This window comes from Carex rostrata, chromosome 4 (assembly GCF_964058835.1).
Source record: "Carex rostrata chromosome 4, lpCarRost1.2, whole genome shotgun sequence".
NCBI classification, from domain to species: Eukaryota; Viridiplantae; Streptophyta; class Magnoliopsida; order Poales; family Cyperaceae; genus Carex; species Carex rostrata.
This window is the reverse complement of record NC_135921.1, coordinates 326,429-345,343: the sequence shown is the minus strand read 5'-3', so window position 1 is coordinate 345,343 and position 18,915 is coordinate 326,429. Positions and strand designations below refer to the sequence as shown.

Here is an 18,915-nt window from a genome sequence, read left to right as displayed (position 1 = left end):
AGCAAAACACAAATTAAATGACAGAAAATTTAGATAATGAAACCGACCATACAATAACTCCGCATGCAATAAACACCTGATGATTTCATTTTCCATGCTAGCCCATATTTGGTCTCTCTATTGGGCGGTAGAATACATGGATAAAAAGCTCCAGAATACGGCCATTACCATCTTCGCTTATGTTTTTCCCGTATACAATGCCTTGTGCTAGCGTGAACTGTCCAGTCCCACCGACAACGGCCCACTCTGATGGAGAAGGAGGATTCCACGCTCCACGCACCGCAAGTGTGGATCCGTTCAAGCTGTTATGATCAAGTTGACAGAATTCTTTAACTCATTAATTAATTGTGTTCTTACTTAGGTATGCAAGTATACATATATATATATACATTAGGCTTGATAAATCTTTTAAAGCATATATATATACGTACCTAGCATCCACAAATACCATGTTGAAAGCGCAGTACCATCGTGCATTGTTCTGACCACACTGCGCATGCATCCCTTGTGCCCGTGCAACGACATTTGAACCCGGGTCACTCCCTTCACTCGTGTCCCACCTACTCAGAGGCTCAGAGCTTATGGGAGCTAGCAAGCTAGATGGACGGGTAAACAGATCGGATCCATATTATCTGTCCGTATCCAGATCCGTATTCAAACTTAATATTGTTATCAGTTTCGTAGTTTTATTTGCTTGTTCGTTTTAGAATCAGATATTAATTAATTGTTAGAGAGAAATATTTTTTAATTTGTTGGTATTTATATCCGTATTTGTATCTATGTAATATGTATTTAATATATATGTGATCCGTATCTATATCCGTTTAAGATATATATATACGTATGATTTTATCAATATTTGATCATTATCGGATCCGTTTGCACAATATAAGCGCGCGTTTCTCATAACTCCGTTTCTGAGACACAAACAATAATTTACAATATAATTAAGCATTAGTCGGCATATCTGGTAGCATATTATTCGCGTCGTGTATACGGAAATTTATTTATTAATGGACATGCTTATCCAGCTCAATTAATTTACAATAATGCGTTTGTTAATTAAACTCGATTGTCTTTAACCTTTTTATTTAATTGAGTTGACTCTAAAACAATTAAAGCATTAGTCGGCATGTTGTAGCATATTCGCTATCGAAAACAATTTATAACTTTCAAGTTTAAACTATATATATACTATATGGTTTAATGATTTTAGTACAAATATAAGTAACAGATGTATATGGTTTAAACTACAAATGTCCTATTATCTTTCCCATATTGAGATATTACTAGAGTGCTCCAAACACTTTCAATTGGAGTGTTGTATTAGGATTGTAAATGTCATATTACTTTGCCATCTGGAGACACCACTAGACTACTCCAAACACCATCAATTATAGTGTTTTCTTAGGGTTATAAATGATCTATTATCTTGTTATATAGAGACACTATTAGAGTGCTCCAAACACATTCAATTATAGTGTTGTATTAGGGTTGTAAATGCCCTATTATCTTGTCGTCTGAAGATACTACTAGAGTTCTCAAAATGCCTTCAATTGGAGTATTGTATTAGAGTTGTAAATGTCCAATTATCTTGCCATCTATAGGCACTACTAGAGTGCTCCAAACACCGCTAATTGGAGTGTTGTATTAGAGTTATAAATGCTCTATTATCTTGCTATATAGAGACTTTGGACAAATTTTATGATAAAATAAATATATCAGTAAATCTTTTCTCAATGACTTTGGACAAATTTTGTGATAAAATATATCAATAAATCTTTCATCAACTAGAACATGTCATGCTTAAAATATTATAGCTCGGTGTAGATCTCGAAATATCAAGGTTCTAAATAGCGTTTATCGCGTCATAGCGGGAAGCCTAAAAAAAAAATTATAACGAATAGCGTCGCTATAGCGAAAGCTATGCCACATAGCGTTTTTTATTTTTATAAAAATTATATCATATATTTGTACTAAATATCAACATTAACTAAGTCTCATAGAACAATAAATAACATCAAATTAATTAAAAAAATATAATATTCATATTGAACCAATACAAAGTCCAAATTGCGACTCAAAATATCCATAGTAATACTAATATCATAAACTATCGATCTTTTTCTATTCAAAATATATTCAGCACCATGATATAATCTATCTCTTTTCTATTTAAATTTCAAAATAACTTAGACATCATGACATAATTAATTATCTTAATCTATTCAAAATATTCAAATTACCATATAGTAAGTATCATTTTGTTACTTCAAAAAATATCTTAATATATTTAATCTGAGCTTTTATTTAAAGCCCATATAAATTGAAAAGAAAAAAAAACTCATGTTGCATAGCGCGCTGTAGCTTTCTTATTTGATTTCGTTTGATGGATCTCTCATTTAATAATTAATAGTTTACTATAAAGCTTAATACGTCAATTGCAAAAAAAAAAATCACGATTAAAATTCAATCTGAGACTTTATTTAAAACCCATATAAATTGAAAAAAAAAAAAAAGTTCATGTTGCATAGCGCGCGCTATTTGCGCTACACGCTATGTGCTATAGCGGACCGGTCCGTTATAGCACCCGTAGCTCAAATAGCGTGTTTTGATACCATAGCGTAGCGTTTAGGGTCAAAAAACGCTATAGCGCCGCTATAATGCGCTATTTAAAACACTGCGAAATATCATTGGCTGAATAAACACGTTAATTTCTTATGATATTGGCTGAATCAGGTCCAGACTCCAGTAGTTCTTAATTGCTAAAAAGTTTAAAGTAGCGTGGTTCTGTACATAAAAGAAAATTTAAAAGCCCGGTGCCCGTTTGAAAAGTTTGGAATTTTTCTAAGCCCAGATAGGGCCCGAGATTTTTCTGGGCCGAGTCCAATTTTAGACATCCTTTCCAAATTACTGAGCCGGGAAGGGACTCGCGTCACGCGTCACTCGCCTCACTCAGAGAATCAGATCAGACCTGGCCGTTTCTCTGGTCGCTTAATCCGCTAAAGTAACCCAAATTTTGAGATTAGATTCGAATCGTCTGATCAGAATCCGAGCCAATCCGGTAAGAATTGGAATGCACAACCTCTTTATTATTCGTGTCGGAACAGATTGGACGCTCCGAATCTAAACTCAAAATTTGAGTTACTTGAGGATATTTGATTTCGTGGGGTGGAGGGTTCTTACTTCTTAGTTCTTAATCGCCGGAGGCTAAAAGAAAGAGATGGTGTGGTGCTCAAATGGTGAGACGGGACCGATGCTTGAAAGTACTTTGTTTTGTCAGAAATGGCGAGAACCGCATTGCACAAGTCGGGAGTTGTCTCGAAAGTAGTGTGGATGCCTCTTCAACTCCTGCTGTAAGTGAATACTTTCTAATTTGATCTGCAATTTTTATGTATAAACTGCAAATTACCCTATACCCATTCAGTGCATTGCCCTCTCAAGCATTGGAAATATTATGTATCAATCTTACCTACAAATCTCAAGCACCCCTTTCTTATTTTTATAGAACAATTCAAAGTACTTTCCAATTGCATCTTTACACAATAGCAAATGGTTTGATAGTTTTACAGATCAGCATATATAGGAGGGTGTATCACTACACAATTGGACCCATTCAGTGCATTGCCCTCTGAATTTTCAATGGAAAAAAATGAGGTTCTTGTTTCGCCTTATTGGACTCAATATTTGGTATAATCGAAACCATTCCTTGGTATAACTAACTTGTGTCTGTTCAACCTTGATCACTGCTGCGATATTTGAATAGTCATCTGTAGAATGAGGACATTTCGGATATATATGAAACGTAGTTCTGACCTTTGGATAAAACAGTTTTATGCCTTTCAAAGGATTAGCCAGGTACAATTATTGTTCCAGCAATAGAAAGTTCACAATTCTGGAGTATCTAATGCCTTCAAAATATTTCAGGAACTAGAGAAAAGCCTAAAGACCACATGTAAAGAATTTGTTATGGCCATCACAAAATTAGTTGTGGACCAAATGCTTTCCTTTTGTCACAGGTAAATGCTTCATGTTGCGTCAATGTTGGACTTATGTGTTATTATTCTATGATATAAAGAGTTTCTGTTATAGTTGGCGTACTCCTGTTTTTCCCTTATATTTCTTTTTTGAGGTGCCTACTTAAAAATTATTTATAATAAAAAAAAGAGTTACTAGGAGTGGCTTATTTGCATAGAAAGAGGAAACAAAGTAAAACATAAAACCGAGAAGAAGAAATATAAGGTTTTATTGCAAACCTGCCCAGTTGCTTTTACTGGCATAAGATTTTTGGCTTTATTGCAAACATGCCCAGTTGCTTTTACTGGCATAAGATTAGCAAAAGATTGATTCATGAAGTTTCATATAAACTGAAATAAATGTTACAGATCTATTAAGGTTAGATGTAATTAGGAAATATGATCTAAACATGGTTTTCTGGTTGAATCGAAATTAAATATTCTAAGTGTCAATTAGAAATCTGATCTAAATTTACCTGGCTTGGTTTTCAATATGTGGATATATGAGGAGAAAATCTTCAAATACATCTTTCTAGGTACTTGACATTAAATTTTGTTATCTTTAAATATCATAAATAATGTTAGGCTTTGGTTAAAATGTATGCAATTTATTGGTGTTGTTTTGCAAAAAGTCATCTTTTCATGTTCTTGTCCCTCTACTGATTATAATCAAATTCTATTTCCTATGTCTTTTGCTATCAAGATCCATATTGCAGTCTCATCATGCCTTTTTCATTTATTCCCTCGAATTTATTATTCTATTCCAGTTCAATTCCATTATGTAGATCAGAATTTGAACCAAGTTGGCGCATCTAGCTTTGTTTAGTAGGCCAAATTACTTTTAACACCTGGTAGTGGAACCAGACCTGAACAAGTACAGGGAATGTTCCACAAGTGTGTCAATAATGCAACCTGCTCCTATCAAGAACTATTCAGAACACATCAGCTTCTATATCGTCTTATACTTTGTTATTAGGCAAAATGATTTGCTTACCTGAGACGGGACTGCTATATTATTTATTTTTGTCTTTTACTTTGATTTTGTGTTTCTCTTATACCAAGATGTTTGAATTATGTGCACAACAACACCACCAAGCCTTTAGTCCCAAACAAGTTGGGGTAGGCTAGAAATGAAACCCAATCATAATCATAAAGTCAAGGTAAATAGTAATAATATAGTAATAAAAAATTAATAATAATAATAATAATATTATAAAAACATGGCTTCTTATCCCCTTCCTGTTGATGTCCTCATATGGGAGAGATTAAGAGTTCGAAAGGGTGTGCATAATATGTGGAAAAATAGTCCGTTGCATGTTTTATTTTTCATTTACCCATCAAAGAAACAAAATTATTTTTCTTGTCATGCTACTTAATTGTGGTGATGTTAATATGAGTCTGTATTTTGGAAGGTAACTACGGAAAAACCAGCACTGTCTTCAGCTAATGAGGGGCATAAGTTGGATGAAGTCCTGGCCAAAACCCAATTGCATCTCTAGATAAAGTGGCTTAAGTTGTTCAAAAGGTGAAAGTTGAGATTAATTTGTTTTATTTATTTATTTATTTTTTTTTGCTTTACCACCGTTCATTGTGTAAGCCTTGAAAAAGCCTGGATAACTTCCACTAGAAAAAAAGTTACAACCTTAATAGGAATGAGATTGACATGATGATACTGTCATCAGCCTACAATTTGCAACATACAGGCACAACCTTGGATTGCCATTATAGCTTCTTCTTTTTTATATTAATTTAACTTAATTTTTGTTGATTTAATTCTATAGAACCAGATTAGGGATGCAATTGAGCAAGAATTACAACAACAACAACAACCACCACCAAGCCTTTAGTCCTAACCAAGCCTTTTGTTGATTGTAATTGAGCAAGAAATACATAAAGTCTTTGTTTTTTTTTTTGAGAAATAAGAATTACAAAAAGACATGAAGCTTTGCAAAATCCATCAACCCGCATGATCCTCTTCAAACCCATTAAGTGAGCTCTTATTAATTTTTTTAAAAAAAAAATGCATATCTACTTTTGCTGTCTAGACATTTTTTTTTTTTCTAATATTTACATAATCACTAGCTTGTTTAGTCTAAATTAACCCCAAGTTTGCAACAGAGCTTCATGTGTGCAATGAAACCATGATTATTAAATAAATTCAAGCTCAATTAATTATCCAATGCGCTTCATTAATTCGACTCAGCCTCAACTAAATATTGTGTAGCGAGACCTTAGGTCCGTCCTAAGGGTGTGCTCCAGAGCCGTTTACTTGCTCCAAAAGGGGTTAATATGAGAGGGAACGGAGGGGAACGAGGGTGAACCACATATAGAAAAGTGATGAATTTGTTCACCCCAAATTGGAGTGTAGAGGAGGTAAACGGCTTCCTTCTCTTCTCTTCCCTTTCCCTTTCTATTACACAATAAGTTGTTCCTGGAGCACACCCTAATAATCCAATTTGACTAAATACATTCATCCTCAATTAATTCAATTATGTTTTCTGTTCGATGATAGTTGAAGGCCATATGCAGCTGCAAAAGCACTATAGTTGGAATATTCAGCTGAGGAAATACAGGTTATGGGCATCTTATCTATACAAATTTAGAGTCCCAACCGACAGCCTCTTGTAGTCCCAATTTCTCTTTATGTTACCTCTTTCCTTAAAATCTACCGCACCATATTCTTTTTTTTTCTTTTTGCCTTTTTCGTCAACTTTTTAAGTACATGAAAGTGATTACCAGTACCTCTTCTGCTCAATTTTGCATACTTCTGTTGTGTGTCTTTCTTTATATATACTTTTTATAAAGAGCATAGTTTTCTGGGTTTTATTTTTATTATTTTTTATTATGTAATACTTGAAACAGAAAATGAACATATGAGAACAGATATTGGCAATATTTCAGACAAAATAAGCATTACTTAACACTTTAATGGAGATTTTATTACGAATTTCTCTCATTGATTACGTCTTAAATAAGATCTGATATTACATGAACCAAAAGGCCCTACTAAAATATGATGACCCTTGAGAAATAATTTTACAATCCTAGAATATATTATCAGACTCTATTAACGGTGCCCAAATGATATATAGAAACACTGCTTCACACTTCAGTCATATATCTTTCTCTGGAAGAAATCAGATTTCCGTATATATAACAAGCGATATTTAACCCAACAATCAAAATATAGTAAAAGCTATATATATATAAACTCTGAGCATTAAGCCATGAGCAAAATCTTTTTATGTTGGTATGTTGGATTGATATTGGACTTGTTAGCTTGTTGATGGCGTTGATGAGTCAAACCGAGCCTCTTCCTTTTCGAGGCGGCTTCGATCTGCTCATCACGCAAAATTTGCTGGCACCGGCACTCCTCGCTGCAAAATCCTAAGTCACCTCTGTATCAAAATTAAAATGATTTAATATATTAGTTGTTAATTATAAAGGAACCATAAATTATGCTAATTAGCTGGTGAAGTTTTCCTTTGGTGATGCTTTATTACAGAATAAAGGCTTGATGAATTGAATAAAGAAAGGGAAGGTCTAATTAGTAAAAGTTAAACACCGTTAATATTTGATCTGTTCCTGTCACCTTACTTGTGTATAATTTGGTTAATTTCATCCGGACTTTTACATAGTTGATCACCAAATTAAACCTCCTAATTACTAATTAATAACTTGCCTTGCATAATTGTAAAATTAATATATGGAAATTATTTTATCAAATTATATAATAAATACAAAGTCAATACTCGATAAGATTAGAATAATTAAGAACAAAAACAAAGATGAAAAACCCAAAAAGAAAAAGAAAAAGAAAAATTGTGACAATTAAGCAGGTCTGGAAAGGGTACCTACCTATACATATAAACATCCATGTTAGGCCTTAAAACCTTTTTGCAAAGATAACATGCCTTCAATAGCTCTTTAAATTTGCAAGGATTGACCATAGGCTTGAAAACTATGTTTGATCCATGTATATGGTGCTGTATCACTATCCGAAGGCCGACATAGCCTTCGATCGGGGATCGAACTTGGCCAACCACGCCTTTGATGATCCTGTGTGTCAAGATTTTCTTTGCATGGATCCTGATTGCTGTATTATGATCTCCACCCTCCTCCCCTACATGGAATATGCTTTTCTTGCTTGAAAGCATGTTAATTAAGAGGAGGGTGGAGAGACTGAAATCAGTTGGGAGAGGTTACCACTTAAAGCACTGAGAAATTAAAGAGAAGTGGGTTACTAGTGCTCTCCATTTCACTGAGAAAGAGAGAGGGTGGAGAGACTGAAATCTAGTAATGGTTATCTCCATTTTCTTCAAAAATGAAGAATAATTAAGGAACTCAAAGAGAGATTGAGGGGAAGAAGACTCAGAACGAGTGATGGATATTAAACAAATTTATTTTGTAAAGCGATATTAAATTAAATAACAACAATTAATTAATCCCACTTGTGGACACAGGATTCCATCACATCTTTCACATGACATTTTGTGATCTCATGCATTTTGGCTTCTGCCGGATGTCCTCTTCAAACCTCATTTAAAAGCACTTAGAAATTACAAGTTATGTATTTATTTTTTTACGTGCTTTTCATGCCAAACAACAAATATCTATACAGCATCTCTGGATGTCATGTCAAAGGTATTAGTTTGTCTATTTATGGTATTAATAAATGTCTCTCTTGAACAAAAATTAAATAACTAGAACACACAAATAAATATAAAGTATTTGATTTAATTTATTGAAAAGCATCAGAAATTCTGTTTAGATATTTTTGTCTTATCATGATCACTGGTGTGCACATGATAAACACATACCAAACTAATTAAGCAGAAAAAGGAAGTGCGTTTAGATATAAAAAAAAGCCCACTAATCTCGAAGGGATATATAGTGGTAGTCAGTAGTCACAATATATATTAGGTGGGATTTTTAATTAATTTTTGTTTAATTAAGTCTGTTGCAATACTGCCAATTTATGACGTGTTTACGCAGTATTAGGTGGGCTATAGTGCTATATATATATATATATATATTTTAAATTAGTTGGGGGCATTCAGGAGGGGTGAGAACAGTGCTAGCTAGCTCCGGTCCATACATTATTAAAATAATTTATTAGATCTTAATTAATTGCATAGTTTGTCACAATATATAGGAGTTGATATATTTTAATACTATTATTTTTATCAACATTAATTGTTACAAACTATTTTTACAAGTCAACATCTACTTTTATGAAAATTAAATTTACATCAAATATTTAATAAAACACACATATTGAATAATAAAATATGGCATTTATAATAATTAATAAAGAACACATATGAATTAGTATGTATTGACAGTTAAAATTAAAAAGGAACACACATGTTGTTCACAATTAATATTATTGATTAAATTATTGCATAGGAGTGATTAAAACGATAATTAATGACATCCACATAACATAAGATTTCTCTTTCACAATTTATAAGATTAATTGGTGCAAATTGTGAATTACAAATTAATCTATCTCCTTTAAAAAAATATTTATAAGTGGTAATTAGCTCCGGAAAATGGAAGAGCGCCAGCACGGCAAGTCGATCTTTCTGGATGCCCGATTGGTGCCTGATTTAATCGGGCGGGTGAAATTAATTTGTTCATATATAGCAATAAATAAATATTCCTGCCGTGCCGTCCTGACTCCTGACTCCTGACTGACTCCTGACTCCTGACTCCTGACTCCTGCGTGAGAAAAAGACTGCAACTGGGGCACATGTGACGTCAGTGCAGGGGTCCGGATTACAGCTGCTAGAGCGATCCGGATCTAATTTCATATTTTGGACTAGGATTGGCAAAAAAGCTCGTGGCTCGTGGCCCGCTTGGTAGTCGCCCGTGACTCGATCGATAACAACTCGTTCGTTAGTGGATCGAGTTAAAATTAGCTCGCTCGCTACATACTCGAGCCATAATTAATGAGTTTGAATTTGGCCTGGCTTGGCACGAGCCAGCTCGGTCATTAACGAGCTATTTAATATACATAGTTTAATAGTTTAATTGGATCCGTTAACTTCAGATTGGGGATATTATGGTATATGGATGTTATAGCCAATGTTATGGCAATTGCATTTTGGACTGTGTTTAAGTTGATTGGTAATATTGTATGGAATATGTGTGAATTAATTATAAGCAATTAAGTTAATTTGTATGAATTTGTTTGATTTGGTATGCATTAATTTATTCTGTGAATATGTTTGTATGAATTTAGGATTTTGATATATTTGTATGTATGAATTTAGCTGTAAAGTTAATTTATAGTAGTTGATTTGCTTAATTATAATTGAATGAAGAGTATTCCTCAGTAATTAGTTATATAAATATTATTTTGTTTTAGCCATAATTGATAATATGTGTTCTGAAAATTTAAGATATAGCAGGAAAGAAAATATACAAAATTATAAATATGCCAAGCTAGTAACGAGCTAGCTCGGCTCGCTCGGACAAGCCACGAGTCGGTCTTGAGCAATAATTTTAGCTCGGAACCTAAAATCCAAACTCGCTCGCTCAGCTTGATACACCAACAAGCCGAGTACGAGTGTGACCTAGCTCGCTCTTTAACAGCTCGTTGCCACCCCTATTTTGGACTATGACTATTGTTGAGAAATAAGATATTAGACCTGAGATCATCATAGGCCTGTTTAGGAAATAGATCAGCTAGCATCCGATTACAGCTGCTAGAGCTAATTAATTAGGTACCTAGCTAATCAAATCCTTGTAATTAGGCAACATCCAGAATCCAACTTATTAGGAAATTGTATAACAGCTATATTCATAAATAGCCTATATATGTACATCCATGTAATAGAGTAGAAATCAATATACAAATTCATTTCACCATCTCTTTCTAAAACATTTCATGGTATCAGAGCAGAGAAATCGGTACCAGTAACTGGTACATAACCACAACTCAGAAAACTCCAAACTGATAGAAGTAAGCAGAGGCAACAATGTCAGAAAATGGGCCAGCCTCGATAGAAGACAATACCACAACAAAATTAACAGGTATTATTCTCAATGGCAAAAATTACTTACCATGTGCTAGAGCAGCAACTATAGCTCTCAAAGGCAGAGGTGCATATGGGTATGTCACGAGTGTTAAAAAGAAACCATCAGCAAATTCAGAGGCATGGAAAAAATTTGGCAATAACATCATGACCTCAATCTTAAATTCCATAGAATCCAAACTTAGTGAACAATTTGTGTACTTGGATACCTCAGCACAAATGTGGCAAAAAATCAAACAAAGGTTTGGTAAACAAAACAACTTTGCAAACATATTTCAAATCAAACAAGATATCATCCAAAACAAACAAAATCAGAAACCAATTACTCAATTCTTTGGAGAAATACAAAAACAATGGGATGAATTAGACATCCACCAACCTGAGGTAACAGAGGCTGACAAAATCTGAGAAAGAAAAAAGCAAGACCGAATTTTTCAATTTCTTGCAAACTTGGATCCAAGCTTTGAGCAGGTCTGTCAACAAATTCTTCTCGGATCCTCCCTTCCCCCTCTTGAGGAGATTGTGTCACTATTAGAGCAAGAGGAATCAAGAAGGTCAGCAATGAACTCAGACACACAATCCGGCGATAAGGTGGAGAACCACGCCTTTCTGTCCAGTAAACAAAACCAAACTCGAAAACCTAACCCTAGAGGCGAGATGCGGGGAGCACACAACACGGCTAGGTGCGACCATTGCAAGAAAGAAGGTCACGACCATGGTCAGTGTTGGTTTCTCCACCCACACCTCCGGCCGAAGTGGTGGAAAGGCGACAAGGGTGCTGGCGGTGCCGATAAAGGAGAAAAAGGTAGGGAGAGAGACAGCCATGTACAATTCCTTACCGAGCTACATGGACTTCTTATATAAACAGCCATGTACAATTCTTTACCAAGCTACACGGATATTTAGCTAAATATCCGTGTACAATTACTATCAATGTTTTGTGATTCGCCACCAAATTCTGTGAACTCTCTATCAATGTTTCTCCATTGAAGAGAATCAGCCGGGTGTCTTAGTTTACCGTCCCTTTTGAAATTTGCAAATAATTTCCATCAAATAATCGTTTAGGGTTTAGGGTTTAGGGTTTAGGACTTCTTATATAAACATCCATATACAATTCCTTACTGAGCTACATGGATATTTAGCTAAATATCCGTGTACAATTACTATCAATGTTTCGTGATTTGCCACCAAATTATTGTTACACTTAGGGGCACCTCTAATTGCTCAAATATACTTAAAACGTTACAACGTTATTTGAAGCTTAAATATACTTAAAACGTTACAATGTTTCTAGTTGGTACTGAACAGCTGTGCTTCAGTAGTTCTGTAGCTGTTAAACATTACAACGTTTGTATAACGTTATAACGCTGTAACATAGTTTCTTCTTTTGATCAGTTTATTGTTTCAGACCAATGTAAAACGTTACAACGTTTTGAAAACATTATCAACGTTTTGAAAACGTTATCAACGTTTTATCCCATTTTAATCAACCTCACACATACTTTACCAAGTTTCCGATTTTACAATTTGTATTCTTGATAAAAGTCTTCGTGATTTCTTCAGTCCAAGCATATTATATTGCAGTTCTTACTCTTCTTGGACCTACATATTCTCAAAATAGAAGAAATCGTAAAATTCAATAATTGTATGTTTTTGCAAATTAGTCAAATAGACGTAAAAGATTATTGTACGAACAACAATTATGTGAACTCTCTATCAATATTTTTTCATGCAACGCGACAATTTCGCATCTTTGCAATTTGCAAATAACCGCATCTTGGTATTATCGGGAAATACCACACCACCTTAGCCGGAGGCCGGCCCTTTTTTTTCTTCATCGTTACAATCATCAGTGTCCTGGTTCTTACGTTTATACCGTGAAACACCGCATTTAGGACAAACATGCATGGCCTCGTACTCTCCACGGTATAATACACAGTCATTCGGACATGCATGTATTATTTTGATCTTCAAACCCATTGGACAGATCAACTTTTTCGCCTGATATATTGTACTGGGTAACTCGTTGTTATCTGGGAGCATTTCTCGTAAAAGCTTTAATAAGGACGTGAAACTCTTATCGCTCCAACCATTGTCTGCTTTTAAGTTCAATAATTTCAACATAGCTGACAGTTTTGAAAATTTTGTACACCCAGGATATAACTGCTTCTTGGATTCATTAGACAGATACTGAAATTTTTTATAATTTTTATCACTAATTTCATCTTCCTCATCACGTAACATGTCCTCTAGATTTTCAGTAAACTCGTGTTCTACATTTTCATCAATATTCATCTCCAACTCATCATCCTCGTTGCAATCAAGTTCAACATTATTATCAAAATTCTCAACATTCTCAAAATCATCGTTGTAATCAAGTTCAAAATTATCAAAAATTTCTACATTCTCATCATTCTCAACATTATTATTGGTACCACTACTTTTCCCAATTTTCTCACCATGTATGAACTAACATGTATATCTTTTCTTAAATTCCCGACAAATCAAATGAGCTCTAATTTCTTCCGAGTCCCCAAATCTTATAAAATTTTTACAATCCCTACAAGAACACAAAATAGCGTCATCTTTTGTCTTCACTCTATAACTCTAGGCAAATTTTATTAACTCATTAACGCAAGCTAAATATTCTGCACTAACACGTCGCAATTCGTACATCCAACTTCGATCCATCTATAAATTAAATTAAAAGAATGATTTCAATTAATCATGGTGGTCAACATATAAGTTGTTCCAAATTCTGGGCTTACAAAGGGCCGGTCTACAATCATAACCCACTCTTTGAATATTATGCCTCATATGTGAACACACATTGGGGATATTTAATTAGTATTTGAGAAAAATTCAGCAGCATTTCCCCTTAACTCCCTAAGTATGCGTACAAACCAATACTCGTAGGAGCAATAAGGAGAAATATTATCGAACTTTTCTCAAATATTAATTAAATCCCGCTTATATGTGTTCACATCCTAAATGAGACACAATATTCAAAGAGTAGTCCCAAACCGGGGACTATTCAAAATTAATCCCTATTGGATTAATTTTGAACGGGCATGGACATAAAAGCATCAATAGGACGGTTATTGGAGTACAATACACTAATTATTTACATTATCTAAACAAATCAAGCATGCATGCATTAATTAATAATTGACCTAAATAAGCAATAATAAGTAAAAGAAAATTAGAGAAACAAAAGAGATATATATATATATATATATATATATATATATATAGGGTCTGTCTAAATTGCTGCTGGCAGCATTTCGGCAGAGGTGCTGCCGGGGCTATATTTAGCCGTGTGATGTCCAAACAACAAATCCAAACCGTTAGATGTTTAATCTATATTATAATCTACTTGGAGACCAAATTTTACATTTTTTGGAATTTGTTTACTATATATTAAGCTGGTTTGAAAACCGCTGATTTCAGTAAATTTCTGCAGCATTGAAATCAGCGGTTTTCAAACCAGCTTAATATATAGTAAAAAAATTCCAAAAAATGTAAAATTTGGTCTCCAAGTAGATTATAATATAGATTAAACATCTAACGGTTTAGATTTGTCGTTTGAACATCAAAAAATAGAAAAAACAGTGGCAGCACCGCCGGCAGAAATGCTGCCGGCAGCAAATTAGCCACAGCCTATATATATATATATAGGCTATATATATAGGCTGTGGCTAATTTGCTGCCGGCAGCATTTCTGCCGGCGGTGCTGCCACTGTTTTTTCTATTTTTTGATGTTCAAACGACAAATCTAAACCGTTAGATGTTTAATCTATATTATAATCTACTTGGAGACCAAATTTTACATTTTTTGGAATTTTTTTACTATATATTAAGCTGGTTTGAAAACCGCTGATTTCAATGCTGCAGAAATTTACTGAAATCAGCGGTTTTCAAACCAGCTTAATATATAGTAAAAAAATTCCAAAAAATGTAAAATTTGGTCTCCAAGTAGATTATAATATAGATTAAACATCTAACGGGTTGGATTTATTGTTTGGACATCACACGGCTAAATATAGCCCCGACAGCACCTCTGCCGAAATGCTGCCAGCAGCAATTTAGACAGACCCTATATATATATATATATATATATGACTAACCTTAGCAAGATAGAGAGGAGAAATACAAATTAACTTTAAAGATCTCAGATTCGGCCTCGATCCTTGTGCGCAAAAATCAGACCAACATTCAATACAGAGAGAGAGAGTATTAATTGATCAAAACGGCATTGGAAGAAGGCATTTTATATAACCAAAACCCTACAATAACCTTTCTACATGGATACTTAGTTATAAATCCGTGTAGAAAGCCTTGAGAGAGCTACACGAACTTTTATATAAACAGCCGTGCAGAATTACTCTTTCTACACGGACTTTTATATAAACAGCCGTGTAGAATTGTCTTTTTTTTCAATTTTTTTTTTGGCTAGCCTCCATTTTTGCTAGCCAGTATTTCTATATTTTCAGATAGCAAAACAGAGAATTTTCGAAACAGAGTAAGCACAATATGAAAATATCAATTGCTATTAATAAAATGAAAAGTGTCAGTATGGTTTACAGAGGGTAATATGAAAAAATCAATTGCTATTTATAAAATGCATGTATCTTCATAGTACCCACCGTAAACCCTCTTGGCACTTTTAACTCATGTCAGAATCTTCCTTGTTCTTCTTCTCTTGCGAACATGTTTAGTTTACTATTGGAGAAATGAAGCAATTCACATGGGAATTCGAGATGTAGTGTAGGTTATCAATTATATCGGACCACTCATCTTCATATATGAGCTCCAAAAACAGTAGCCCATCTTGATAGATTTGCGATCCGAAATAATTGATAAACCTAAATCTCCACCCAATTGTTAACTGTGAGAGGGAGAGTATTAATTGATCAAAATGACGCTAGAAGGAGAAGGCCTTTTATATAACCAAAATCCTAAAATAACATTTCTACACAGCTCTTTATTAAACGTCTGTGTAGCTCTCTCAAGACTTTCTACACTATTATTTAAACAAAAAACCGTGCACAATTTCTACCTTTCTACACGGCTCTTTATTAAACGTCCGTGTAGCTCTCTCAAGTTTTCTACACTGTTATTTAAACAAACATCCATGTACAATTCCAACCTTTCTACACGGTTCTTTAATAAATATCCGTGTAGCTCTCTCAAGGCTTTCTACACTGTTATTTAAACAATAATCCATGTAGAATTCCTAATAAACATCCATGTAGCTCTCTCAAGACTTTCTACACTGATTCTTTAATAAATATCCGTCTAGAGATCCCACAAATATTTCAGGCTTCCAAAAAATTACAATTTCTACACGGTTTTTATATAAAATTGCCAAATCTGTGTACAATGTGCAGTGTAGAATGACCATTTCTATAGTATTGCTTTTTCCTATTTTACATTTCTACCCTTGTTTTATTCAATTGTTCTCAACAGTAATAATGGTCCGTTTACTGAACTGTAAGGTCTTTCAATTCTAGCTTTAAATTAAGTTGACTTAAGGAGTTAACTTCATATATTGACTGTCACTGTTGTCCATCAGACTGTTTGGTTAATTATGAAGACAACCAAGAAAAATCTCATATGCATGTTGATTTTTTCATGAAAGGAAATTATTGATAATAGCCGATTTTTCTTTTGAATTTTTGTATCACATTTTCTCCTTCAAATTAAAATGATTTATCCCATAAATTAGCCGAATACCTTATTTTATTAACTTAATTATGAATGTATATATATATATCGTTAGCTATGTATGTTAGATATAAAGTGCAAGTGTTTTTCAGAAAAGTATGCTCTTTGCTGATTTTTTCTCTTTTACTGAAAAGTCTCATCTTGAGCCATTTTGCTCTTTGCTGATTTTTTTCTATTATGGGTTTTTTGCTTGTTTTGTGAATACCAGTTCATTGGTACAACATGCGGCTATTTTGCGGTCACAGAACGTGATGCTCTAATAACATATTATTTTTTGTAATGAGATGCAAATCTGAGTAGACAAAGGTTTTTTGTATATTTTTCTGTTATATCTTTTTTACAAGAGAGGAGGTTGGTATTTATATGGGCTATTTCCTATTATATCGTTGGTACCCAATATTGGTACCTAACGGTAACTTCCTCTCATTTTTTCTAAGTTACAATTTTACCGTTTTTCCTATTTTACATTTCTACCCTTCTATTATTCAATTATTCTTAACAGTAATAATGGTTCGTTTACTGAACTGTAAGGTCTTTCAATTTTAGATTCAAATTAAGTTGACTTGAGGAGGTGACTTCATATATTGACTGTCACTGTTGTCCATCACCATCAGACTGTTTGGTTAATTATGAAGACAACTAAGAAATATCTTAGATGCATGTTGATTTTTTCATGAAAGAAAATGATTGATAATGGCTGATTTTCCTTCTGAATTTTTGTATTACATTTTCTCCTGCAAATTAAAATGATTTATCCCATAAATTAGCTGAATACCTTATTTTATTAACTTAATTAAGAATGCATATATATATCGTTAGCTATGTATGTCAAATATAAAGCGCAAGTGTTTTTCAAAAAAGTTTGCTATTTCCTGATTTTTGCTCTTTACTGATTTTCTCTTTTACTGAAAAGTCTCCTCTTGAGCCATTTTGCTCTTTGCTGATTTTTCCTATTATGAATTTTTTGTTTGTTTTGTGAATATCAGTTCATTGTTACAGTATGCGGCTGTTTTGTGGTCACAGAACATGGCGCTCTGATACCATATTATTTTTTGTAATCAGATGAATCTGAGGAAACAAAGCTTTTTTGTATATTTTTCTGTTATATATTTTTTACAAGAGAGGAGGTTGGTATTTATATGGGCTATTTCCTATTGTATCATTGGTACCTAACGGTAACTTTCTCTATTTTTTTCCTAATTTACAATTTCACCTTTTTTCCTATTTTACATTTCTACCCTTCTATTATTCAATTATTCTCAACAGTAATAATGGTTCGTTTACTGAACTGTAAGATCTTTCAATTATAGCTTTAAATTAAGTTGACTTGAGGAGGTGACTTCATATATTGACTGTCACTGTTGTTCATCGGACTTTTTGGTTAATTATGAAGACAATCAAGAAAAATCTCATATGCATGTTGATTTTTTCATGAAAGGAAATTATTGATAATGGCCGATTTTTCTTCCGAATTTTTTTATAACATTTTCTCCTGCAAAACTGATTTATATATCCCATAAATAGTGCTTGTAAACATTTATATCACCAACAATATATATGCCTCTAAAATTTTGAATTAAATTGTGCCATTTCTTATAATTGGTCAACGCAGGAAGCTTATACATATGCATACTTAAAAAAATTGTCAATAGGGCATTTTAAATTTTTTTCATAGATATCCTATATATATATATATATATATATATATATATATATATAGAGTTAGGCTGGGGTGCTATGGATAGCATAGTGGCCTCTATGCTACGGCTCAATATTCGAGTTTTCAAAATCCAAACGGTCGATCCGAACCGTTCATCTTATTATCCATATTAATATCTGCTTGGAGACCAAATTTTACATTTTTATGAATTTTTTTACTATTTATTAAGTATTTTACAAAATTGTTGATCCAACGGTTGCTGCACAAAACAGTAAAACCGTTGGATTAGCGATTTTCAAAGTGGCTTAATAAATAGTAAAAAAATTCAGAAAATTATAAAATTTGGTCTCCAAGCAGTTATTAATATGGAGAATAAGATGAACGGTTCGGATCGACCGTTTGGATTTTGAAAACTCAAATATTGAGCCGTAGCATAGAGGCCACTATGCTATCCATAGCACCCAGCCTA

At 33.5% G+C, this 18,915-nt stretch overlaps 2 protein-coding genes and 1 long non-coding RNA gene across 4 annotated transcripts; 2 read left to right on the top strand and 1 right to left on the bottom strand.

Annotated features, from left to right (window-relative positions):
- The first annotated feature begins 3,192 nt into the window (after nucleotides 1-3,192).
- On the top strand, nucleotides 3,193-6,799 carry LOC144552568 (uncharacterized). Of its 2 annotated transcripts, none has more exons than XR_013511165.1 (5): nucleotides 3,193-3,356; nucleotides 3,928-4,019; nucleotides 5,429-5,541; nucleotides 5,940-6,389; nucleotides 6,529-6,799. It is a non-coding gene; the product is annotated as an uncharacterized LOC144552568 (long non-coding RNA). The 2 variants fall into 2 exon arrangements; XR_013511164.1 differs by having other exon boundaries at nucleotides 5,798-6,389.
- Nucleotides 6,800-6,923: 124 nt separating this feature from the next.
- Nucleotides 6,924-8,239, bottom strand: LOC144552567 (uncharacterized). The gene is made up of 2 exons (XM_078300531.1): nucleotides 7,875-8,239; nucleotides 6,924-7,414 (listed from the first exon to the last, which is right to left on the bottom strand). Exons 1-2 carry the CDS (start codon nucleotides 8,171-8,173, stop codon nucleotides 7,237-7,239), a joined length of 477 nt encoding a protein of 158 aa, XP_078156657.1. The 5' UTR covers nucleotides 8,174-8,239; the 3' UTR covers nucleotides 6,924-7,236.
- Nucleotides 8,240-11,002: 2,763 nt separating this feature from the next.
- On the top strand, nucleotides 11,003-11,923 carry LOC144552467 (uncharacterized). Its single transcript, XM_078300448.1, has 2 exons — nucleotides 11,003-11,443; nucleotides 11,531-11,923. Exons 1-2 carry the CDS (start codon nucleotides 11,003-11,005, stop codon nucleotides 11,921-11,923), a joined length of 834 nt encoding a protein of 277 aa, XP_078156574.1.
- Nucleotides 11,924-18,915: the final 6,992 nt, after the last annotated feature.

Bases quoted from the DNA above. Each gene is read 5' to 3' on its own strand.
- LOC144552567 (XM_078300531.1), bottom strand. From the start codon at position 8,173: ATGCTTTCAAGCAAGAAAAGCATATTCCATGTAGGGGAGGAGGGTGGA. The intron at 7,415-7,874 runs GTAGGTACCCTT...ATTTTGATACAG, and splicing joins ATGGATGTTTATATGTATAG to AGGTGACTTAGGATTTTGCA.
- LOC144552467 (XM_078300448.1), top strand. From the start codon at position 11,003: ATGTCAGAAAATGGGCCAGCCTCGATAGAAGACAATACCACAACAAAA. The intron at 11,444-11,530 runs GTAACAGAGGCT...AGCTTTGAGCAG, and splicing joins TAGACATCCACCAACCTGAG to GTCTGTCAACAAATTCTTCT.